This window comes from Wasmannia auropunctata, unplaced genomic scaffold, assembly GCF_000956235.1.
Source record: "Wasmannia auropunctata unplaced genomic scaffold, wasmannia.A_1.0 LD336053.1, whole genome shotgun sequence".
NCBI lineage: Eukaryota > Metazoa > Arthropoda > Insecta > Hymenoptera > Formicidae > Wasmannia > Wasmannia auropunctata.
In genome coordinates, this window is record NW_012026837.1 from 3602249 (window position 1) to 3627793 (window position 25545).

The 25545-nt window shown below is 42.6% G+C and overlaps 4 protein-coding genes and 1 long non-coding RNA gene across 5 annotated transcripts in view; 1 reads left to right on the forward strand and 4 right to left on the reverse strand.

The window, feature by feature from the left end:
- The window catches only part of LOC105451111, a 3768-nt gene extending 2582 nt beyond the window's left edge, over window positions 1-1186 (reverse strand). Inside the window, exons 1-3 of the mRNA XM_011691369.1 lie at window positions 893-1186; window positions 615-672; window positions 356-416 (exon numbers count right to left, since the gene is read on the reverse strand). The gene's annotated coding sequence lies outside the window, so the exon portion shown is untranslated. The remainder of the gene's footprint in view (window positions 1-355; window positions 417-614; window positions 673-892) is intronic.
- A 2122-nt stretch (window positions 1187-3308) lies between these two features.
- On the forward strand, window positions 3309-4257 carry LOC105451113. The gene is made up of 2 exons (XR_974551.1): window positions 3309-3411; window positions 3630-4257. It is a non-coding gene; the product is annotated as an uncharacterized LOC105451113 (long non-coding RNA).
- LOC105451112 (anamorsin homolog) lies at window positions 4090-5844 on the reverse strand. Its single transcript, XM_011691371.1, has 5 exons — window positions 5432-5844; window positions 4984-5309; window positions 4761-4908; window positions 4508-4620; window positions 4090-4402 (listed from the first exon to the last, which is right to left on the reverse strand). The coding sequence occupies exons 1-5, from the start codon at window positions 5586-5588 to the stop codon at window positions 4289-4291; spliced, it is 858 nt and encodes a 285-aa protein (XP_011689673.1). The 5' UTR covers window positions 5589-5844; the 3' UTR covers window positions 4090-4288.
- A 722-nt stretch (window positions 5845-6566) lies between these two features.
- Window positions 6567-9809, reverse strand: LOC105451114 (inositol-tetrakisphosphate 1-kinase-like). Its single transcript, XM_011691372.1, has 5 exons — window positions 9587-9809; window positions 8874-8972; window positions 8653-8794; window positions 8428-8564; window positions 6567-8331 (listed from the first exon to the last, which is right to left on the reverse strand). The coding sequence occupies exons 1-5, from the start codon at window positions 9695-9697 to the stop codon at window positions 7753-7755; spliced, it is 1068 nt and encodes a 355-aa protein (XP_011689674.1). The 5' UTR covers window positions 9698-9809; the 3' UTR covers window positions 6567-7752.
- A 659-nt stretch (window positions 9810-10468) lies between these two features.
- On the reverse strand, window positions 10469-16641 carry LOC105451115. Its single transcript, XM_011691373.1, has 6 exons — window positions 16444-16641; window positions 16191-16357; window positions 11935-15795; window positions 11814-11850; window positions 11193-11390; window positions 10469-11106 (listed from the first exon to the last, which is right to left on the reverse strand). Exons 1-6 carry the CDS (start codon window positions 16639-16641, stop codon window positions 11077-11079), a joined length of 4491 nt encoding a protein of 1496 aa, XP_011689675.1. The 3' UTR covers window positions 10469-11076.
- Between the last annotated feature and the right edge of the window lie 8904 nt (window positions 16642-25545).

Below are 25545 nucleotides of genomic sequence, written 5' to 3' on the forward strand. Positions count from 1 at the left end.
TAAAAGTTGGTTATAAAAATTTACTCTTAAGTATATAAAATAGTGTAAAATTTTGACCGAGCCAAATGAAATAAAAATCTCTCCCTCTTTTTAAAACCTCTTTTTATACAAGTTTCAATTACCACGACACCCTTCGTCCTGGAACCGATCCTGCCTACATTCATCACGTTTTGAAAAAAAAGGAAACATTATTAAAATAATGGAGCGGCTTCGTCTCTCGCGACTTCAATAACGCCGCTTCATGATTTTCGGCCGAACGAGTATTGCAAAATTCGCGTTCGAACGAATATCAATACATGCGTGCCGATATTATTACATTGCGTAATAATTAAGTGCAAATACAAGTGTCACTTACCAATTATATCAGCCGTGACGCCTCTTGTTCCAAAATTGAATCTTCACGTGTCCGTCGAGTTCTGAAAAGGAAAAAGAGAACGTTATTAAAATGACGGAGCCGCTTCATTTCTCGCGCCAACAGCACCGCGGCCACGACGCCGCCGCCGCGACGCTTTACGGCCAAATAAGTATTGCAAAATACGAATGAATATCAATGCATGCGTGTCGATGATATTACTCTGCATGATAATCAAGCACAGATATAAGCTTTCACTTACCAATTGTATCAGCGACGCCCCTTATTCCGGAACTGATTTTTTCCGTATCCGCCGCGTTCTGAAAAGGAAAAGGATACGTATGTATTGAAATGGCTTTGTCTCTCGCGCCAATATCGGCGCGGCGACGCTAAACGTCTTGATTTTTTGCCGAACCAATATAGCGAAATACGCATCAAATCGAATCAGAGTGCGAGTGCCGAATCTATATTATGCAAGTTAGATGCAAGATTGATACAATTATATCGCTTATCAATTAAAAGAGTCGCGGCGTCACTCACGTGCTTCGTTTCCGACGCGGTCAACTTCACGCGCCGACAACGACGTGATGACTGGATAAATGCATCGTCGCGACGTGGGTAAATGCAACGCGACGTGGACAATCACGACGTGGTCAATTGCAACGTGCTCAATCGCGACGCGGTTAATCGCGACGTGGACAATCACAACGTGGGCAATCACGACGTCGGCAATTGCAACGCGTGGGCAATCACGACGTGGTCAATCCATAAACGTATAAGATGGACTCCACGTTAGCTATATATACGCGTCCATGCTATTGCAAGACAAAAAATTGCACTGCTCCTTGTCCTTCTCTGCGCAGAACGGATGCGCAGTACGATCTATTAACTGCAATTGACAACCAGTGGTCATATATGTCCATGGGTCGAAACGAAGTATGACATTTTCGCAATGTGTATAGGGAGACAAAATTATTGCAGCAAAGTATATTAATCTTTGCTTCTGCGGAATAATAAAATAACATTATTTATAATATATGTATAAATATCATATTGTATTTTCTGACAATGATGCGCTGCCCGCGCATCATTAGTGCATGCATTAGTAAAGGACAGGGAACCTTACTATTTTCTCTCTCTTTCTCTCTTATACAATATGAACGCCCCTTCGACCGGAAAATCCAGCCGATGTGGAGTCTATATATCTTACATGTCTATGGGTCAATCGCAACGCATAAATAAATAATTTTACCATCATCTCTAGTTAAAGCTTGTCAGGTACGTAGACAAATTAATTCGTTTCATAATTTTCAACATACTCTCCTCCCCAAAATTAAAGGATCACCTATTCTGATCGCTAAAAATAGGCAATTTTCAAAAGAGTGTAACTTCGTCAAAAATGATCGTAACAGAATGATTCAAAAAGCATTTTACAGCTAGAAGTCTCTACTTTCGAAATCAATAATTCATTAGATGACTTACTGATTCTTTACAAAGCTGCATGGATGCAAATGAAGATGCCTCAAATCTAAAAATTTTGTACTAAGTTTGCAAAGTTCCATGGAGTGCAATAAAAATCGCATACAAATGCGACTTAGAGCGTTCGAAAGCGTGAATCTTTACCTTTAATTTGCATACTCGATGAGTATTGTGTGATTTTTTTTCACCGAGTTATTCAACATTGAAGTGAAAAGGACCATTTTTGCTTCCATCTTGAATAACTCGGTAAAAAAAAATCGCAAAATGCTGATCGAGTACGCAAATTAAAGGTAAAGACTCACACTTTCGAACGCTCTAAGTCGCATTTGTATGCAATTTTTATTGCACTCCATGAAACTTTGCAAACTTAGTACAAAATTTTAGATTTGAGGCATCTTCATTTGCATTCGTGCAGCTTTGTAAAGAATCAGTAAGTCATCTAATAAATTATTGATTTTGAAAGTAGAGACTTTTAGCTGTAAAATGCTTTTCTATTCATTCTGTTACGATCATTTTTGACAAAGTTACACTCTTTTGAAATTTGCCTATTTTTAGCGATCTGAATAGGTGATCCTTTAATTTTGAGGAGAAGTGTATATAAAATTTGATATCCGTAAAACCATACATATACATTTTGAGTAATACATTTTGAAAGAATTAGAATGTTCTCGCTCGCGGAAAGTAAAATTGACATCGTTTCTTATAGTTTTTGAGACGAGAAATCCAATGGTACTAGTAAAAATTAAGTTAAATTACGGGAAGTCGCGACTCGAACATGTTCGTGCAGGCGCATGGGACTTTATACCGTTGCGCCTGATATTTTTACTATTAAATATAGCATTTTTATAACAAATTCTTTATTTGTAATGAAAAAACATAATATACACACTGCATATCATCGAAACCATGCAGCGTAGCGACTTGTCTCGCGAATGACTGTGACGCCACGCATTTTTCCGACTTTAAACTTAATTTTTTATGTGTTTCCCGTCATGTGACGTAATTTTCATTAGCACCATTGGATTTCTTATCTCAAAAACTATAAGAAATAATATTAAGTTTCCGCGACTTGTCTCGCGAATGACTACGACGCGACGCCACGAAATGTGTGGAATACACGATTTCCGATGGAATGAAATTATTATATTTATTCCTTTTCCTAATATTTCTTCCATTATGTTCACGTGAGTTAAACTGAATGGAGCAGTTTTTGTAATATTTTGCGATTTCCGTACTAATTAGCGAAATAATCTTTACAATCGCAGTATCGATCGCCAACTAATGGATGATGAATGGCAAAGCGAATGAACAAACGAAATAAACACGTTTTTAAATTAAATTAACAATGATTCATTGATGGCGAGAGTGTATTTGGAGGATGCGATAAGAATTAAGAGAGAGTGAGATGAGTCGAGCTTCGAATGAATAACAAATTTAAATCAAGCGCTTTGACAGATGGGAATGCACTCACCAGTACGAGTAAACATCCTGACACAGAGTATACTAAATCAAGCCCTTCAAGTTTAGACGATTTCTGTAGGATTCCGCCATTTAAACGAAAAAAAAGAAGAAACCGACGAGTAATTATTCGTTTTATACATGCATTTTTAGATTACGCAATTAAAAAAATATTAATAAAAAAATTAAATATTGAATTTAACATTCTGTAACATAAGTTAAAGTTTGAATCATTGTTAAAATAATAATAATGATCGAATAAAATGTACAATTTAAATGTTCTATAACTAATTAATCTACAATGTGTATTTTTTAATATTTTGTCACCTTTTAAATACAGATCAGAACATAATTCAGACTGAATAGACAACATCCGGAATCCAATAAGACTATGAAAGCGATATATTAAAATTAGCATCACGATTTTTGCCTCAAGGACTCTAGCTATTGAAGGAAAGAAACAAACGATTCTAATGCAGTAACTATTGCAAAGATACATATTTTAACATTAAAATATATAATAGTTCAAAAATAGTGTCAATATTAGAATATATAATAGTTCAAAAATAGTGTAATTAATTTTTTAATTTTTATTTCGTTATATTTATGGCATCATCAACGTCTTACAATTAATGCGTTTCTAATCTAGTGTATATCTTATCTCATATATTTTTAAAAAATCATAAATGTGAACTTTTTGAATTTGATATTATTCCTATTGCTAGTGATTATCTCATTTATTATATACGTATCTTATACATTTTACTGTTAGAAAAAGCATATAAAATAAGATTGAATTATATAGTTTAAGTACTTTTTATTTAAGGAACCATTATTTTTATCGATTTTGTACATTAATATCGTATAGAAGAATATTTGAAATAGAATTAATAAAATAGAATCATACAGAAAACAAAAACAGAGCAATTATTTGCACAAATAAAAATAATACGCATTTATTACAATTATATTCCGACTTAAAAAAAAAACGACAAACTCTTAGGAATCGACAGTTAGCTGAGTTTCGGGCAAAAGCACTTTTTCCCCGGGTTTGAAGGCAGGCATGCCAAGATAAGGACAACTGGCACATCTGAATGCATCTCCCAGATAACACTACATAAAAGAATTCACACATAAAAATTTTGAAATTCAAAGTTAGCTATGTAATTGCATTTAATATTATGATTTTCGATGAAAAAACAATAGTATGAAACGTACATTTCCACAAGAAGATTTAACAGTGCTTTCCGGGGCAGCTTTACCACTTAATTCCTCTGCGAGTCCGCATGAACAGTCCTTGCATGCCTTCCGCTTGCCCGTTGTTGAACAAACTAGAAGCATAATATCTTATATCTAATTTATGCGATTTTAATTTATTTGCAAAGTGTCTTTAATTCTTTTTTGTCCCATTGTGCACAAAATAATCACAAATACGCTGCATACTTTTTAACATAACAATACATAACCTCACCTCTTAAGGATGACGCATCCGGCTTTACAAGGTCTGATTCGTCTAAAAGTTCATCTTCGTCTATTAAGTCTTCCTCTACTGGGTCATCTAATTTCCATACATTTGTAGTCTGCTTTTTTGCAAATGAAAGGGGAATACTGGAACCCACCTGAATTATCACAAAAAACTGTATAAGGTCTCGGCTACTTTCATTATGTATGGATAATAAATAAAAAATCTTTACCTCAAATGATGGTTTATTCGCCGATACTTTGTAAACATCTTTTATATTGCTATATACTTTTAGCAGCAGATTTTTACTCTCTGGATCTGCATCCAAGTTTATCGGCTCTGTATCCTTTACTTTGAAGCCAGATAATTTTAATCTAGATATTCTATCGGGATACGTAAGTGCTGTGTCTGGCTTTCTATCTGCTGACAGTGGTTCGTAAATGACAAGCGAGCCATCGGGTTTCAGAATTCTCAATGCTTCCGTTAAGAAGTCCTCGTTCATGCATGGTTGTTTAAAAATGGCAATGATGACATTAAAGATCGATGCACGGTAACTTTCTAAAAAAAAAAAAAAATCAAACACAGAACAGATTAACATCATATGTAGAAAGACTTTAAAAAAGACGAACGAGTCATACTTGGATGGAAACGTCAGCAAATCAGTCGAAATGTACACTCACCCTTCTTTACGTCCGACAAACTCGCAATTTGCAATTTGCCGGAATCTCCGACGCGTTGCTTGAGCGTGGAAATAAAATCTGCCGTGTCGTCTGAAGGCACGTCGTTCCCTGACACAACGAGAACCTCCTGGTTTCCCTCGCTGACAAGAGACGTCATGTCGCAATAGCGAAGTGGCAAGCAATAATTCTCTTCAAGGAGACAAAATGCAAAAAGTGCCCGTATCTCTTATCGAGTAAATAAAACTGGAAGAAGTGATTAAGTCCTTCCAGAAACCGGGCACACTTGGATAAATGTATTCTTTTTAGATTCGTGTTGTGTTTGAAGAGGTTATCTTCGCCAGAGTAAAGACATCGGAGTCATGCAGATATTGCAACTGATTGCAACTACTATATAAGCGGCGCGTATGCGCCGCGCGCGCGATAGTCCGGCGCCTTATACCGATTGTATGTCCTAACGTCGGTAACGTGTGTTATTGGTAACATGGCTTACCTGCAGAGAGAAGCATTTATCGACAATGTTACAAAATAGACGTAATACATAGTTCTTCTATCGAGAAAATGGACGTGCGGCGCTAGTGTACAATCCGGAAGATCGCCGGCCGCCGCAGATCGCCGTCCCAGAAAAAAGGCCGGGACTGACAATAGCACAGTTGATTCTGCATTGAATTTATAATTTTCTAAGTTCGACGGTCCAGGAATTGATTTTGCATGAGATTTTTTAACCATTTCGCCGTCAAGTATGTACCATATAGCACTGACAGCGCATTTCACCTTTATTAACTTTTGATTTTGTTTTTATCTTTATCTATATTCGGATTTACTTTTTTTTCTTAAATTTTTTTTCTCGTACTTTTGCATGTATCTCATTACGGATGCAAAAAGTCGCTCTGGAAATTTAAATATAACGTAGTTATTAACTGAATAAATTTTTGATAAGACGGAAGTCAAACTAAATAATTTCTTCCTAAATTAAATGCATACGTATTTTAAAATACAAACACACGGTTAACACAGAAAAGTTTAGATACCGGATGCGCTTCGATTTGTGCAAATTAATATATATATTTTACGTTATGTTAAAAGCATTTTTCTCGAGAAATAAATGGAAATTTTATTAGATATTCTTAAATCACTATTTTTTTTCGAAATTATTACTTTGTTAAATCACAACATAACTGTTTTTTACTTCTCTGTACAATTTATTCATATAAAATATATGTACATATAAATAAGAAAACGGTTGAATTATTTTCCATATTATACAGTGTAACTGAATAAAATATATGTATATTACAAGAATCACACCGAACTTCTATAAATACAGATTGCTCTCTCACGCTAAATACTCGTCTTGAATATTTCATATAATTTATCACTTTGGAAGAAAATGATAAGTTTCAGATAAAAGTTCTACGATTCTATGAAAAATATAACGAGCAAGATAAAAATGTTATACGCATTTTGCAATAAGTGCTGTAGAAATCTATTGCCGTGTACATTTCTCCTCTGAAATCATAAAAACTTGTGTTGATTTAAAACATCCTTTTAATAAATAATATAACTTTTAATAAATAGTAAAAAGAAATAAATTGAAATATTTAAGATGAGCACTCAAAGTGAGATAACTTGTATACATTATTGTTTGGGATGTGTGTTCAGAATTAATCGGCATAATTGCGACGGAAAGTAATGGGCAGGATGTCCTGTAATATTTTCCATTAAGATTGACATTTATGAAAAAAAAAACATTATAAAATGATAAGCACTAATTTAAAATTTCAAAATAGTCAAATTACTTCAATCACACTGTCACAATTATTCCGATTATTTCTATGTTCGTGTATTTTATATCGCCGCCGCGCATACACTTTTCATTATATGATTTAATATCTTCAACAGCTCACAGGCATATATAACATCGTCGCAGAAATGCAAAATTGTATACACGTAAAACGTACAAAATATCTTCTCTGGCAGTCGTAGTCATGTTGTACTGTAGGATTTTATTACAAAATATAGAACTCGAATTCGCGAACAATTCAAACACTACGTATTTCGTATGTGTTTACGAAATAAGATGCGATGCGCCAAGTGTGATTTACATCGCGATAGGAAAAAACTTAATTATTAAAAAAAAATTATTGCACTCAATAGAATTAAACCGCGAGAAGTTGGTAAGAGCCGAATTTTTTTTCGTTTAGAAAAATGTATAGACAAATACGAAATAATAATGCCGATACCGATGCTACCACGCCGCGATTAATACTAATACAGCTTAGTTTAGCCTAAAATTAATATTATCCACATCATATGTTACATATTCATTTTGTAGAACATTTCCTCTTCTCATCACTCTCGAAGCCAGAGTCCAGATCGTCGCTCTGACACTTTTTTAACGTACAACCCTTGGAGTTTTGTCTACAAGCTCCTCGCTCCGCCAGCAACTTCTTAATACTATCTACTAAATGTTCAAAAAAATTCGGATAACCATCGTATCCAGGAAACACGTTGACATCTATTATCGCGTACTTCCCAGTGTGATTCTCAATTACAACATCTATCCCAACGAGAATAAGACCAAATATCTCACGAATATTCTTAACAATTGTCTCGAATATTTGGTAATTTGGCTTCACAGTTAAAGGAATGTCTTCTTCGGACAGAATAGACCATTTAGATCTACTGCAGCTTTTCGATATATCGTGCGAGTTAAAGAATATCGTACTCAACGAATTACAGTCTTCTTGGTAAAAGTTTTTAAAGCTAGGGCGCTCGACCACGCGAAAACGATCGCCCACGACGAATACTTTATATAAAATAGCGTTGTGATTGATGAAATCCTGAGCGACGCAAGGTAGTTGACAGTCTTTCAAGTCCCTTTCATTGAAGATGATCATCATCTGAAATTGAAAAGTTGAAGGCAATTTTTACCAATGATCTTGAATTTTCGTTGAATGCTTCTAACATTTGCTTCGAATCTCGTGAAAAGTACCTACCTTGTGCGCGTTGCTCGAGCCATATGCAATAAGCGGCTTACAAACAAATGGATATTTAATATCGCGCTTTTTTAACGTTGACGCTATCTCATGGACATTTCTGCTCTTTATTTCTACAAAGTTAGGAGTAAATATATCTGAAAGAAGTGAAGCAGCGTTAAATACATTATTCAGTTTGTTTTGCAGTCACGTATTTATGTAACTATACAAATTATAAATGCGTACCTTTAAATCGGATGCCTTCTTGTATAAATTCGTAAGATTTACATCGATTGCTTAAGTTCCTAATATTGTCCAGAGGATCGATAATGATCAGATCTGGATGTTTGGCAATGTACTCCTGAAGTCGCGAAACAATATCTTCAGCCTGTAAAGGATACGTTGTAACAGTCATTAACAGTCCAAACGCGGGGGGAGTAAGGTATTGCTCTGAATGTCCTCAATACATTTTTATCACCACTTTCTGCATGCGACTGCATATCTGTCAACTTGTGAAAGAAAACGTGTAATGGTCCCTGCTTCTCGAGGCTTAAATTCACATCGATCTGAAATGCAGATGGAAGGTTTGAAGATAGATTAGAGAAAATCTCTTCAACGTTGCACTTGCAAAAATAATATAAACAAAAATAATCGAATAGGAGGAACGTTGAGACGTGTATTAAAAATCTCGGCAAAGATGACTGATCAACAGCGATTCAAGTCTAGCAAACTCATGAATCTGAGCTTAATGCACTGCGACATTCATACATCTCTATATGTACATTACATACACACCAATATACATAGATATTTGTGAGTAATAAAGAATAAGTATAAAAAAAAGTTAAGAAACTATGTGCCATATATAATTTTACTCCATCTAATGCTAGAAACGTCTTTCTGGAAAAAAGTGTATTGCAATCGGGATAGGGAAAGATATACTTAAGATATTCCAACAATAAGATTTAAATAATATATAGATCTTTTTCTTTAGTCGCAACATAAATTCAGGAAAATAAAATAAATTTCGCGCGTGGGTCAGAGAATCATTACCTATTTTCAATAACATTACCCGGGGCACAGAAAATTACGTATAAATGTCGCCGTGAGAACGCGTCTCGGAGGTTTCCTTCTCTCGTCGGTAACTCACGAGACACGCCGGAAGCAGGCACCAGCTCACCATTTTCAACCGGAACCCCTCGGACTCGCATATGCTCTCGAAGTCGGTCCAGTTGAACTTCTGCCGCTTTCTCTCGGGCACCCAGTAGCCGATGACACACTTGTCGCACATCCTTCTCTCCTCGCTCGCGCTGATGGCCACGCCGCGCTGACACCGATCACGTGCGGATCGGCGCTCGACCGACGGCGCCCGTCCCTCGCCCTCGCTGGACGTCCCCGGTGCGAGTCCACGGTCGGCGGCTCTCATCCTCGCGGCACCGTCCGTACAATCTTCCGCGAGGCCAGTCTCATACCTGCGCAACGTGGTGGCCGCCGGACGAGGTTAGGTTTTGCCACGTTGAGACACACACGCCGGAATCCCAGCGCTCGTTCGATCCCTCGACACCCGTCGCCGGCGGGATCAGGCGGGATCTCACCGGTTTCTCCTAGAATCGAAGTCCGTCTCCTCTGTTCGTCAGTCTCGTTACTCGTCTTCTCTCTCTCTCTCTCTCCCTCTCTCTCGCACGTCGTACGTCTCTCGCTCGTCGCGTCGGCGTCGCCAATCCTATTGTTTACCTTTCGACGCAGCACGGCACGCTGCACATGCCGCCGGAAGTGTACCCCTTATCGGACGTGCGTGATCGCCAAGTAAACACGCGCTCCTCCGTCCGAACGATCTTCCAGGCTTCGTAGATCGACGCTCGGTTTCACGACCGCGATATTCGAGGATGTACGCGAAAAGAGATGCACCATTCCTCGAGTCTTATTCATACGTCGTTTGCTTCTCTGCGACTCGGAGCTACGGTACGTGATCGCTCGAGAATGCCGCAAACAACTTTCGGTTATCGTGAAAAATTTCAGTGTAAAGTACGATCAATGCAGGGTTAACAGATAACACTCGATCTTATCTGCAAAATAACTTTTATATATAATATTTATTGGATATATGACTGCGTTGTTACACTGTTCCGATTAATCCTTAATTAAATTGCGATTTGATTGAAATATATATATACGCTGCTATAGTCTTCTTTTATATTTTATAATTAAGTTATTAATTATAATTAATTTTATAAGAGAATACACTTCTATATATACGTGACTTCAGATCCTTTTGCATGGTAAAAACTATGCGAAATCGGTAAAAGAATGTTTTCGATACCACACAGAACGTTATATGTAGCATCCTTGCAGCCTATATATAGGCAACTCGATCAAAATGTTCCAACAATTAATATTACAGAAACATATATTGCGATCCGTGCAGCATACAGAATTTTCCAGCCATACGTGCAAGTCGTGCAACATATAGAATTTTCCAGCCGTATCGGTATAAGGAACGCTGCATTCGCTGAAATGTCCTATACGGATTGATAACGCGACTCGTTATCGCGATATAAGTAAAAATCGTTGGGAGAGGAGGAGGAAGAAGATCGGCGCCACCCGTGATAAGTCGAAGTGTCGCACGTGTCACGTACGTTCTTCGCCCGTCGCAGAATCCGCGGCTCGCTTCTAGACGCGTCCGGAGCTCTCCAGGAGAGACTGCAAGAGAAACGGGGGGGTTCAGTACGTTTATAGTATACGTCGCAGCATCCTCGATCCTTGCGTCTTCTCGACGCTGCACTTACCACCGTGGAGTCGTTCAGGGACGTCAGCATGCTCCTGGTGACGAGCACTGTCACGCTGCTGTCGCGATCCATCGCGTTGTCCTCGATCAAGTCGCGTTTCCCTCTCAGGACGCGTACCTCGCCGAGGGAGTACGAGCACGAGCTCGGCATGTAGAGCTCACCCTCGGAGTGTGACGTCTCGGGGGTGGTCGTCCCGATCTGGAACTATAGCCGCGAGTCGAGTTAATTCAGCCGATACGACATACATCCCGAATTCCTTCTTCAACGCGAAATTTGGATTGCGCAATGAAACGCAATTACGACCGAATCATGTCGTTAGGCCGTTTCGCGGAACAATTCGGTTAATACGATAACGTTTCCGTCGCATTACTATGCTAATTTATAACGTCGTTTATACGGTTTACAGCATTAGCATAAGGAATTTATGACATTATCGTAATGGGGGAGGAGAAGGAAAAGAGACGGGCGGAAATTTCCTCGTATATCTGTTTCCCCGAAATATCTATTTCGACCGAATGTTATTTTATAAAAATTTCTCTTTGTACGTGCTTCACACGACTCTCCCCTCTCGTCTCTGTCTCTAGCTCTCTGTACTACAATAATTAAAAACCTCTCACTTACTCTCCTCGCGTTTGCACTCGACACGCCGTTGATCGACCTGCAAAAAAAAATACACAATAAAAATAAAACGATCACATGTTTCCGGAATAAACGATTGAATTATTGACATTTTTATATTCACCTGTCGTGGTCCAGCAGCATGCTGCTGACGCTAGAATTGGAGCTGGACAAGACATCTATCTTATACCTCCGCGCCTCTGTCAAATCGATCGGCTGCCGCTCGTTATCGCCTCTCGTCTCAGCTCTCTCAGATTCCGAGATTCCATTTCCGTCATTGCGGTTTTCGACTGTCCGCGCCGCGAGCGACTTGCGAATTCCCTCGTTCCCCGTGCTCCTCGTCGAGTCGTCCTTTCCCGCGATGTCGAAGGAGATTTGCTTGCTACGCGACGCGATTTCCCGCAAGGATGACTCGCCGCTTTTCGCGCTCGGCAGAACGCAGTCTCGCGGAGGCTCGACCGAGGGACCATTATCCGCGGGACTGATCTCCTTAATTGCAGCCTGTTGCGGGTCAGTTTTCGCTCGGCGTAAAGATACGGTGTCTTCCTTCGCCGCCGGATGTACGAGATCAACGTCTGTCTTCGTTGGACTTCCGTCGATGGCCTTCGATCCGACAGGGCTCGCGTCCGGGCGAGCGAGCTCGCTCTTCATCTCCGAAACTTCCGAAAGTGCGAATAATACCCTTTTGTCCGCCGGCGTGGTACCGTCACGCGTTTTCTCGCTTGCAATTCCCTTTGCGGCTTCTTCCGGGATATCTGATCGCGCGTCGATCGCCCGATCGGCCGCGACGATCTTGTTAGCATGTTGATCTTTATTAGCTTGCACATCGTTCGATTTACTTTCTCCAAATCTGTCCGTATTTACGTCATCCATTTGGTTATCGGCTACAGCGATTGCGACAACCGAATCGGCGGCTTCCATTTCGCGTCCCTCCCTCGACCCTGCAGATGCAACCTTCGCAGACAAATGCTCGGGATTCTCCCCAGGATTTTCGTCCTCGTCGCTACGAATATCGGAGATATGCTTTAACGACTCGGCCTCCGAGCACGAGTTCCCCTTGCTGTTATTCTCAGAGCCTCGTGCAGCCTCGAAGCGAGCCGCGGAACGGACGCTTTCTCCCGCTTCCGGAATCGCGGGAGAGAAATATTTATCGGGATTCTCGAAATCGTTAGATTCGCCGGCGACCCGCCCGGTATCGCTCGTATTATTTTTTGCTCGCAAAGTTGTCTCCCCGATCGCGTCCGACGACGTCGCGTTCGTGCGAATCAGGGAACCAGTGACGTTCCGAGGAAGCGTCCCCTCCTTCTTCGGATTAATCTCGCTGGCGTCTCTATCCGCTTGACTTTTGACATTTTCGATCGGAACAGTCCTCGCAACGTCCGCGCCTTCCGTCCGACCTGTGTCTCTCCTGCTATTATTCTCAGGATGTCGCGTAGACTCGCAACGGGCCGTAGAGCGAGCGCTCTCTCTCGCTTCGCGACATTCGGAAAAGTCGGTGGAGCGCTCGCCGAGACCTTTAAGCTCGCAGGAACTTTTGGCAACCCGCTCGATCTCGCTCGCGTCGATTTTCGCTGGCGTTTGCGCGGGCGCGTTTTCCCCTCGCGACGTAAACCCGTCGATCGCGCTCGGCGGCGCGTTCGTACGAGCCGAGGGATCGGGAATGTCTCGAGGAGACGCGTCCTTGTCGTGAGCGTTTCCTTGAACGGACTGACTTTTAACGTTAATCAGAATATTTCTCAGAATATCCAAGGTGTCCTCCGTTTGACGCGCGTCGCGGATCGACTCGGCCTCGCGCAAGTGATTTAAGAGCTTCTGTATCGCCGCGGGCGCGACCGTCGACTCCGTCAGGGCGACCTTCCCTTCGACGCTCCGCTTCTCGTCCTGCAGGAGGCAGGCGACGAACGGGTCCGCGTCCTTCCGGAAAAGCCGCGCGAAGATTCCGTCGTCGGCGTATTCCGTGCCGGAACGACGGATCTCGCGCTTCGGGAACTTGCTCGCTGATGTGACGCGTGACTTAGCGGGGTGACGATCACCCTGAGCGACTTTCTCGTCCCGATAACGACACGCCTGCGTCTCCGTGCGCGTGCTGGATAACGCGGGCGCCAGGTTGGAAAACGTCGTGACGTCCAATCGGTCCAACGACGAGTCCGACGAGCGCGCCTTAGCCGCTGACTGTTGTTGCGCTTTGTCGCTGTCGCGAGATGCCCTGGTAGGGCCGTCGCTCGCGTCCGACGCCGGAAACACGCTGGATTCGACCGAGTTGTAATCGCCGCGAGAATCGTTCTCCCGCGTGAAAGTCGACGATTTCGCGCTCGTCCCCGCCGCCGCGTTCGTTCCCCGCGAATCTTCGTCGGTTCGACGTGCCTCCGAGATCGTCAGGTCCTCGTTTCTCAATTCAATCTCCAAAACTGACGATTGAGCCAAATCGCTCGACGCGAACGGGTGCTCGCGATTCTTGTCGGCTGAGTCCCGTCCAAGTTTCTCGCGATCCTGCGGCGCTCGTACGTCTTCATCCAGCTTGTATATCGTGAATTCAGGACCCGACAGTAATTCCGAAAGATTCCTGGCCGTGCGAGCGACACGCTCGATTTTCCTGTCGTTGGAGTGCAGAATCGAGTCCAAGTCGTCGAGACGCGGCCGGTACAGGTCGATCTCGTCCGAATCGTCCTCCGCGAAAGTCGTCTCCCGGAAAACGTCGTCCGTGCAGCCCGAGGCGAGAGACACGCCGGCGACGTCGCGCAGTCCATCCTGCCCGTTATGACTGTTGAACGTGTGCGAAAAGTGTCTATCGGTCGTGCGATAAGGTCTCGGACTTTCCGCCTCGCGACAGCGCGAAGCGGTATTTTCGCGCCGAGGATTACAACCCGCCCTCCTTGAGGTGTCGCCGCCGGGCGACGATTTTGATGGCTCGCCTCGGTTTTCCGTCGCCTGGATCTTGTCCGCAGTGCTTTCGTTGTTTCGCGGACGCCCGGCACCGCTGATCCTCTTGCAGAATATTTCGTCATCCTCCGCGTGGCGGATCTTCGTATCACCGCCGGGGGCGATTCCCCCGTGATTCTCGTTTCTCGCGTTGTTCTCCAATTTCTCATCCCTATCAGTTCTCGGAGTCTCAATCACGGCGAACTTGATCGCTCCTCGACTCGCGTTTTTCAAACTTTCGGATGTTCTTCCGGTATCCTGCGGGTCGGATTCCCGATCCTTCCGCTCTTGTCTGTAATTTCGAACTTTCGAGGAACTGATTCGTCCGTCGTTCCGTGCAGAATCAGGGCTCTTGACGTCTTCGAGGTCCTTTTCCAATTTGCCCGCGGAAGTCATCCGTATCGCTTCGGCCGCAGCTTCGGTAATCGATCTGCCGGTCGGTTTCTCTCGTTGTAACGTATCCAATCTCACGCGTCGAGTCCTCGGCGCCCCTGATACTTCCTGAGCTTCGTTCGTCCCGCCATCCGCGTTCCGGATCGCGTCGTGACGCAGGGTGTACGTAGCCGTGTTCGCGCAGCTCTGCGCCCGGGACGACTCCGGCGAGATGTGCACATCCTCGAGGTCCTGCCTGGTCAATTCCCGGTCGACGATGTGCACCGACGGTCCTACTTGGATCTCGCACGCGTCCCCGCGCGCCGACAACGTTCGCCGACGACGTTCGCGAGCACGATCGTCGCGCGCGGGCGCTTCGTCAACGACGTCGATCGAATCCGGTGACGATACTCGGGCAGGCGACGCACGTTCACGCGACTGATCCGAGCTTCCGTATCCGAGGGACGACCACCAGTTGGCACGCTGTCGTCGCGACACCCGAAATTTCGGCGCCGACAAATCGACTTTGCGTACGGTGACATGAGGAAAGTCACGTTTCTCCGAACGTGCGGTCGCCTTGCCATTCGCCACTGATAATCCCGAGGAGCAGACGTTGTGAAACCTGGAGGCCACCAGTTCGCGAACGTACAGCCGCTCTTCCATCTCGTCGTCCAACGGCGGCTCGTCCGAATATCTGAACGCAATAACATAAATTACACAAATGATGCATTGTGTAATAAAAATTACATAAATGACAAATAATATAAATTATCTAAACGAAGAATTTTTAGTATTGTATATATTTATTTAGGTTTTTATTACCTAATTTTTTTCTATAATATTGTAATCGATCGGCAAAAGACGAAATATAACTTAGAACATCGCAAACACTAAATGTATAATTTAAATTGAGATCCATTGAGTAACTTTTAAAATCGAAGTTTTCGGATGATGTATCGTAATATAAATTACAGTAGAAATTGTATATAGTAAGAACAATCGCAATTGCGGAAGGAGGGACTCGTAACTTCCAAATAAAATGAGATGAAAATATATGTTTCTGTAAAGCTCCTTTTCTCTTCTACTCACGTATTTCTATTCCGTCGTGCGGAATCGAAACTCGACGTTACGCAGACTTCCATGAGTTGTCTCTTTGCATTGTTAATAATCTTCTCGGCGTTTTCGAGCGCGGTCGACGTCTCGGGACTTAGAACGGGATTGGAAGGCTGCGCCTCCACCGATCGATTCGTATTGAGCTGCAATCGATGACGTACTTATAGTGAAACTGCAGTATATTCGGATGACTGAACGCTAGATAAATAAAATCATGAATACTCAGTACCGTTCCGGCGTTAGTAACGCATCTCGCTCGTTTCCAAGATTCCCTGCCGCCTTCGCAAGTCGCATTCGTGACTATCGATTTTTTAGATACGGCAGCAGTTGCAGGATGTCGATTCCCATTGTGTATTCTGATATCATTATCCTTCTTGCGCGCTACATTCCCCTCGTGTTTGCAGTAGCACGTGCGAACGGAAGTCATCTCCCCGGGAGACGTCATGGAACAGAATCCGTCGTTGCACGTTACCGGAGAACTCGAATTTTCCCTGTAACAAAAAAGAGATACTCGTCTGGAATAATGTTTTTTCTCCGCGTCGCGCTATATTATTATTAATATTTACGCAATCTCTTCAAATCTTTATCACAGGCGAATGATAGAGTGAAAAATTAATCAAAACGTCTTCAGGAAATTCGCATGCGTATTTTAACCCGTAAAGGACACCTGGGTGCGAATTCGCACCAAGCGTTTTTAAAGTTTTATATCTTCTGAAAATAAAAAGCAAAATTAAAGCAAAATGCGTGTTTCTTAATATGTAAAATTTTTTGATCAATCGATTGGTATTAAATTTTTTGAAAAAAAAAAAAAAACGTAATTGTTTTCAAAATTTCGTGTTAAGCAAACCCACTCGAAAGAGACGTAGCCTTTACAGGTTAATTACTACCTATATCGTATTAATTATTTAAATGCAGCAAATGAAAATAGTGGACTTAAAATAAATTTTGCAAAAGGTTATCAAGCGAAGAAAGTTTCCGCGCGAGCGACGGTAAATAATTAGAGTGATCACCGCGTACATTCACGATACATTACCAACCACGTGTCGCATTAGCGAGAGCGTGAAAAAATAATGCGGCTGTGTGCTCTTTCTCCCGCGGCACACAATAAAACGTGTCGCATGCCGTACAATGAAACATTAATGGCTAAATATCCGCACGTAAGCGACCTAACAATGTCCATCGCGCGCTTTAAAATATGCATCAATTGGCAAGCGCGGCGCACGGTGTCCTTGGACGTGTGCACGTGATGTTTAACCCTAATTATAATGGAAATAGACAAACAATGATGATCGTGATTAAGAAAATAGTTTCGCGAATCATCACGAGTGCAACTACGCACACTCAACATCAACAGCAAAGACGAAACATTAACATTAATATGAAATCTATAAATCGATGCTAATAAGATCATTGATGCTCATTAGCATAAAGAAGTCGTTAAATTGCTTGTCAATGTAATTATGATATTACCGCTAGTTCGAATTTAATTTGGAGCTGATTCAAGACCGACAAAAAATTTGGCGTGCAGTTTACTTGAACTAAAAATTGCAATATTCATACAAAAATATTATTAAGTACCAAGATCCGCTTTAGACCGCTTTAGAACTGCTTTTGACGTTTCTAATCTTGACAAAACATTAAACTTTCCAAAGATACGTTTAACGCTCTCTATGCTTAATATTTTGTATGTTATATATAGATTATATATATATATATATATATACAATCTATATATTATATTATTTATTATAATTGAAAAATTATTAATATTGACACATTTTTACACTTATTCAATTGTAGTTATTAATTCCTCGTAATTTTTTAATTTTTGTAAAATTTTTAATTTTTTTTTATTAATTAAGTCATTTAAGTTATTTTGTAACATGTCTATATGCATGTGTATATCTTTGTTCATGGCTTGTTAAATTTCTTTAATTATCGGGGATACTCGGAAAAATGAAAATATTAAGCGTAACGTTAAAACACCGACACTCCAATTGAGTGAATTCAAGGGAAAAGACAACGAAGACAATTATTTTTTTCTTAATTTTGAAAGCTAGTATACAACAACGGGAAACAGAGTACAATATTATTAGTTTGCAAAAATTATATAGCATATTAAGTTAAGACATAATTAGATCATTTGTAATATAATATCACAACATCACATCATAAATGGTCTAATTATAACTCATATTATAATATGCGATATAATTTCTGCAAACCAATAATATTTTACTGTTTTATTTATATATATATATATATACATATATAATAGATTTGTTATAACACTAGCTTCGTATGTTGTTTTTTTGTGTTATGATATTCTATTTTAGGACTATTAGATGTTCTTCGGCATCCTTTCTCGTTATCCAATTGAGCTAAAATTTTATAGAGATTATTTTTTTCATAAAATGGAACTATTCTATGGGGCGAGACAAAAAGTTAAAAAAAATTTTGACCTAATATAAATAAGAATCATTTTTACATTCAGAATTTACACTTCCGTTTAATTGCAAAATGAAGAGATAATTTTATTCAAATAAATATAACGTCACCAAAAATAAACACGAGTAAAGTGTATAAGCGAAATATAAAAATAATTATTTCTATAGCGATCGATGTCAATCAGAAATGCTGTACCTCGACTTGGAAAAACGAAAGAACGGAAGAACGTTGGCGTTACGTTCGCGCTGTAAAGGCGAGTTCAAGGACCGGCGATAATAAAGCTCTGAATCCCTCTCTCTCTCTTTCTATCTTTCTATCTCTTTCGCTGTCGCTCTCGCTCACTCCTCCAAGCGAGGGTGGTCGCCCTCCCGTTCGTTCCAGCTCTTTCCCGACTACGACTGGAAATCAAGCAGTTCCCGCGCTACGTTCAGCTACGTCGTCGAACCTTCCGCGATCCCCGGTCGGCTGCAACCGACGTTTCTATAGACAACAGTATCGATCCTTAAAGGGGAGGCTCCAAATCTGCGCGCCGGAGTCAGCCGCCGAGCACTTTCGTCGCGTCGCTGTTGGATTACCCGAGAGACTTCACCGCGCCCAATTGTTGTCTCTCAGATTTGATCACTTCAGAATCGGGCCGACATTTTAAGAAACGAATTTCGCGAGGTGTCAATAAAAAGAGGGGGAGGGGAAGAAAAGGGAATGATATGGCGGCGCAAGGATATCCTCCCAGCCGATACCGCTCGCTCGTAGCGTTTGACCTGTGAATAACACGCCGGCGCTTTTTGCTGCGCGATTAACTCGCGCGTGAAACACGGCGCGTTACACACGGATGACCGTTCCTCGCGTCTCGACACCCCCCTATGCGTCATCGCGCGGAGGGATGCGTTCCTCCGCGGACCTTCCCCCTCTCTCCCGCGCTCCTCCGTCAAACGCGTCCACGGGGAAAATCGCGCTGGCATTTTTTCAAAGGAAATGTCACGCGGGGCGTGCCACAACAAAGCAGATGCGTCTCGGCAGGCGCGCGGCAAGGACACTAATTTAGCGAAAGGCCGATGGATGTGCCGATCGGACGTCGAATGACGTCAACGAGATCCTCTCTCTCTTTCTCTCTCTCTCTTTCCGATGCACGCGTTAAGCCTGCCGAGAAACCCTCGGTCGCTTTAACGCTTCTTCGCGCGCGTGATCAATAACAGTACGTCAAAGGTACGTAATGCACGACGTCTTTTAAAGACGACGGATCGACGTTCGTCCGTGTGTCAACCGGTCGAAGATTCGCGTTCCGCGAGCCCGCAAGGCGAAATATTCATTCGCTCAGAAATATTGTGTCACGCATGATTAAAATCCTTACGCGATCGTTCGAAGTTCTAAAGAACGATTTCGAAATATACATTTATGAATTAAATAAATTATATTTATCAATTTTAAGTTTGCTCTCTCGGGAACCTCGATAATCGGATTTAATCATTTTTATAGCCTTTAAATTTTAAAAGTATATATGACTCGTTTCATTTTCCATTTTTATTTCATTACCGAACTTATACCTTTCAATCTCGCCGGACGACGCCTTCGCAGGGAATTTAAGAAATTCAAATTGATTGTCACGATCTCTAATACGTGGCTATAACGTGGCCTGAAAATATTTGCCGCTGCATTTCGGATACGCGATATCGCGTATCTAATCTTCAAAGTCACAGCGATTAACGTGCACGCGGAGCGCAGCTTGTTTGCCGCGGGGCGGGGTGGCGGGGGAGCCGCGTCCGATATCTCGCAATTTTATCTGGCGCACGATCGCAGAGGCGTGATCGCGTCGTCGGCTCGCGTTAGTCACCGCGGCTGGTAATTTACGCGACGCGCTATCGCGTCGCGCGGCTTTCGTCACCCTGTTACGGCGAGCTATCGCATAATAACGGTCTCCATGCACGGTAACGGTCGAGAATGTTGACCCTTAAAGGCGAAAGATAGCTCGGGCGCGAGACGCGCGCGCCCATCGCGAGGAACCCCGATCCTACATTTTGCGAATTTTGCGTGGAACGGAGAAACAAAAAAAAAGAAAAACAGAGGGAAAAGCTTCTTTTCCTTCGCAAATTAAATTGATAGGCGTAATTTTTTGCGCATACAATCGTGCGCGTTTTTTAGCATTTCTGCACATCTTTTTGTAGGTCATCCAAATATAATCGAAATCTTTCTGCCATCGTTAACGCCATAATCGCGAGCTTTCGAGTACAAGATTTTTCCGAAAATTATCCTTTTCCTTCATTTTCAATCAACGTCCGCCAAGGAAAGATGACACTTAATTCGGATCCGTTCGGACTGATTCAATTTCGCAGAAACGATTTCGCGAGCATTCCACGTTAATTAGACTCCTCTGTCTGAGGAGGATCGATCTTATTTGTCCCGGTCCATTTCGTCGCGTGTATCGCGGGCGTTGAATAATTTACGCCTCATCCGCTTTAAGCGCGCGGAGTCATCGCGCAACGCTATATACAACAGCGCGGGGAGATGGTGCCTTCCGAGCCGTCTGGAACGTGCACAGATCAATATTCCGCCACGTTGCGTTCCTCGTTCCGCCCTCCTTCCTTCATCCCGCCCAGCTGAATATTGGCATTGATTTTCACGATTCGCGAGGGCTCGCACCCTCGACTCGGCGGACCCCGGACGTTCGGGCTTAAGGTCGCTGTATACATTTTCAAGTGTTTATATTATGTGGGTATATATATATATATACATAATAATACAGGTTTTCGCAATACTATCAGGAACAGGAAACGTGGAAAGTCCACGTGTAAAGGATGATCAAATAGCATTTAAAATTTCATCTCGTTTTCGCAAATCGACCCCATTCATAGTGACCTTTAAATTTAGACGGGCAAATATTGGTCACAATGCCACTTTAATCTTAGAAAATGAAAAGTTTAAGCTGTCTAGATAAGAGACGGAAATTGACACACGTCACACGATCAATTTTCGTGTCAATATTGCCGTATTCAACGGCGTAGTGAAAGCGACGTGAAAAATAAAGGAGTAAATAACAAACGTTCTTTACAGTTTACCTACGTAAACTTTCGCTGTCAAAAACTGTTATTACGATATTGTCATAAAAATGGTTCTCGCAAAACGGACGGATACGCGATTTGACGGCGGAAGTTCGCCGCGGAGGTGATTCGTGTTGTGGGAGAATAAAAGGAAAACGCATTCATTCACATCAACACATATATTTTGTTTTTTTTTTTGCTTGTTGCATACATACGATAAACAGTACAATGTTACGCGTTCCTCGAGGTATGGTATACTAGAAAATTTTCATTATCCACTACTACACAATTGCTATTCGACGTATTGTTTCGTCATATCTCTTCGACTTTGTGTATCTGCGTTAGCTATATGAGAAACGTTCAAGAAGGAAAAAAAGGAGAAAAAAAACCAGAAAGAAGGACGACAGGAGACAAAAGAAACGAATTACGATACGAGCGTGAGACTTCCTCGTTTTCTTTCGCTTTCGCTCGGGGAAGGACTTTATCGCGCGCGTTCCCTCCGTGCCGCGCCTCATCGAAAAGAGAGAGAAGCCAGAAATTTGGCGACTTTGAGCGGGCCTGGTCGTCGTCATATGGAAAGCAAGCGAGTTTCGCACGTGCCACATCGCGTCCACAACACCCGTCATCCCGACGTAATCTCAAGGCGTCGTCCTGTTGCTCAGCAACACCCTCTTATTCCCTGCGCACCCCAATTTCGTTTATCCCCAGTTAACCGATAACGATAACAACAATAAGGCGATAACGACAACAACGGAGATGTATATGTCAAGCAATCTTGATAATCTTGGCGTCGCGGAATTTATACGACAAAGCACCGTCTCGAGAAACGAAATCTGGTATGAAACGAGATGATCTTCAGAGATTTGCCGTTTTATCTCGGTGGAGATAAAGAGAGACAGAAAGAGAAATACAACGGATATATATATACACGAAAATTGTAACGTGATTGGACGTGGAGGATGATACGGCACGCGACGACCAAGCCCTCGACGTCGAGAGAGGATCCCTCTCGTTTTTCTCCGGTTACAAGGACTCATTACGGATTTAACATGTTTACAGGGGAGCGCGAACCCGCGCGCGCGAGAGAACAGACGTCCTGCGTGAGAAAGGATCGTGAGCGGCCAATCGTCGAGTCCCGGCCCGGATCGAGGTGTGCCTCCGCAAGGGAAGCCTACCCTCGGTCCCGACCGTAATTCGACGACGAGTGCCGCGTTACAGCTGTAAGAGGTATTGCTATCGAGCGCTCCTCTCGATGTCTACATCGCCGGCTTTTGCGCGAGGTTGAAGTGCGTCTAGACTCGCAACAACTTGGTACTCACGTATCGTCAGCGAGATCAGCAATAATACACGAGCAGAACTGAGGGACGCGCACGCGCTTATTGAAAGATTAAGAAACAATTATTCATATATGTTCATATTTGTTGTTCAATATATTTTATATCTAAACCGATTGTTACACGTCCCTCTCGCGCTCGGCACTGCAACGATGAAAATACATTCAACAATTTATGATATACACAACAATTGTTTTATTTGTTAATTTTTGCCAATAGGTGGATAGTTTTATTACGAGTCGCGAGCAATCGAGACGAATCGCGATGAAAGCGCGATCGTATCATCTTCGATGTATATCGTCACGCTGATAATTCTACGATACGCGATACGACGTAACGGCATTAAAAGTTTAGACGCACTTGAAGCGGAGAGATGCCCGCGCGACACGTAAAGCTTCGAAATATCACCCATCGCCGCTAAATCGAGGGAGCGTGCCGTCGACAAGGAGGCGGAGGATATATCTCGAGCCTCGGCGAAATCCGACCGCGGTACGACGAGGCGCGACACACAAGTGTTCTCTTTTCTCTCCTCTTGTTTTTTAATCCTCTGTTTTTCCGAGCGCTTCGTTCCCCCGCGACAACTTCCGACAACCGCTCCCCTTTCGCTCATGTGTGTGTATGTACGTATGTTACGTGTGTGTGAATGTTTATGTATGTGTATCTGTGTGTGCCGATCTGTTTTGTACAAATATATACAAAAGGAGCCGCCCGCGCGCGCGCGCCTAAGAAAAAAAGAGGGCACCCCTTCCCGCGAGAGGATCATCGCATGATCGTCGCGCGGAAAAGGATCCCCCCTCGAGGGCGCGTCCAGCGAGTGCCTCTGCCTGCCTTTATTCCCCTTCGCTCTTTTCTTTTTTTTAATCGTTTAGACATAGCGAGTATGTGGTTCCTATTTTGACGGGCGTGCCTTTTTCATCGGTGAAAATGAAAAACCAAAAGGCCCTCGACTTAAGGTCTAGCGCATAAACTAAAGGCGAAAGTGGACGTTGTACAGTCGGACATTATCATATTACATAATCCGCTTGTGCGGAGGTGACTGGATGGCGCGATGTGCTCACGTGTCTTACGTGACTCTTCTACTTTTTTTTCTTGTTATTTCCCTCCTCCCCTCCCCGAAAACCGGACGCGAGCGCGTGTGTAAGGAGCGCGAGTAAAAACGCAAACGTCGTGTGCCTTCGCGAGCGAGAAACCGAAGAAACAGATAAGGTAAGACGTCGTGTTGTCTCTAGACGTCAAAAATCGTCTTTCGGAGAGATGACGATATACAACTTCGTTCACGAGAATAAAGAGAGAAAGGAAGAGAGAAAGAAAACAGAGAGAGAGAGAGAGAGAGAGAGAGAGAAAGAGAGACAGAGGATAATAATTTAATAAGACAAAACGCAAAAACGAATATAGATTTTTGTACACTTAAAAAACGTTAAAAATTCTTTTAGTTATACGCTTTATTAATAATATAGGTATGTACACATATACACAATGTACAGAAAACCCGTGCGCTGGGTCCAAATGTCCGCCGTATGTTTATATAATACAACGAGTGAAGAGTATAGGTAGAAAGAGTATACAAACGAAAGAATAGAAAAAGGGGCGGCGTTAGCCGCGGAGACCATACTTGTCTCTCGCGTTAGTCATTAATTAAAACCACGACTCCAATCATCCGATTGGACGCGCGCAGAAAAAAAAAATAAAGTACAATGCGGTCGCGTACGTTTCGCGATACCAAGTCAATGTTTCCGTTTCGAAGTGTGCGTGTCTTGTACATTGTATACGGTGTACCTGTTTGTGTGTATGTTTGTCGTGTAATGTACAAGTGTCTCTGCAATGCGCGTGTCTGTATGTGTATCCTGTGTGTGTTGTGTAAAAGAACGCGAGCAATTGTGCCCGCGATACAAGAGACAATGAAGAAAGGCATATCGAGCCTAAGTACAAACCCAACCGGGCAACAAATTATCGTCAGCATCACTGCCGTCGCGATCCCAACGTCGCGCACTGCTCCTCTAATCCGCGAAAAATAATTGCGCTGCTTCCGTCGTGTTACTCCAACCGCTCTCTACGAAATTCCGTATGTACATGTGTGCAGCAGAACAATCGATCGCCAAATACGCAATTTGCCAAAGACTTCTTCTCAAAACCGGTCACAAGAGATAAAATACCGTACGATACCGATCGCATTATTAAAAAACACGTCATTGACCCCTTCGAATAAAACCAAATCGTCCACTTCCCCCCTCCCCCCCAATCTTAATCCCACCCTATCGTTTTCGTTTTTTCCCTTCCCTCCCCCCCTGTACCAACCCCCTTATCATTGACAACAACTTCGTAAGAATCCGTATCGCACCAGACAACGTCTTTGGCTCGAGTCGTTCGTTGGCTTTCCCGCGTGTCGCCAACGAGTCTTTTATCACCGTTACCAAAAGCGTTCGGTGAAACCCTTCACGGTTCCAACCATATAACAGCCCCTCTGTACAAAGAGGGACAGAAAATTTGAGCCCTGATTCAAACATTGAAAGAGGGTCT

What these genes read in the sequence shown, in the direction of transcription:
- LOC105451112 (XM_011691371.1), bottom strand. Translation starts at nt 5,588, where the DNA reads ATGACGTCTCTTGTCAGCGAGGGAAACCAGGAGGTTCTCGTTGTGTCA. An exon ending in TTTGTCGGACGTAAAGAAGG is followed by an intron (nt 5,310 to 5,431) that starts GTGAGTGTACAT and finishes TTTTTTTTTTAG; the next exon opens with AAAGTTACCGTGCATCGATC. An exon ending in GGATGCGTCATCCTTAAGAG is followed by an intron (nt 4,621 to 4,760) that starts GTGAGGTTATGT and finishes TTATGCTTCTAG; the next exon opens with TTTGTTCAACAACGGGCAAG.
- LOC105451114 (XM_011691372.1), bottom strand. Translation starts at nt 9,697, where the DNA reads ATGTGCGACAAGTGTGTCATCGGCTACTGGGTGCCCGAGAGAAAGCGG. An exon ending in AGGGGTTCCGGTTGAAAATG is followed by an intron (nt 8,973 to 9,586) that starts GTGAGCTGGTGC and finishes TCTGCATTTCAG; the next exon opens with ATCGATGTGAATTTAAGCCT. An exon ending in CAGAAAGTGGTGATAAAAAT is followed by an intron (nt 8,795 to 8,873) that starts GTATTGAGGACA and finishes TATCCTTTACAG; the next exon opens with GCTGAAGATATTGTTTCGCG.
- LOC105451115 (XM_011691373.1), bottom strand. Translation starts at nt 16,641, where the DNA reads ATGACTTCCGTTCGCACGTGCTACTGCAAACACGAGGGGAATGTAGCG. An exon ending in ATGCTGCTGGACCACGACAG is followed by an intron (nt 11,851 to 11,934) that starts GTGAATATAAAA and finishes TTTTTTTTGCAG; the next exon opens with GTCGATCAACGGCGTGTCGA. An exon ending in CGAGTGCAAACGCGAGGAGA is followed by an intron (nt 11,391 to 11,813) that starts GTAAGTGAGAGG and finishes CTATAGTTCCAG; the next exon opens with ATCGGGACGACCACCCCCGA.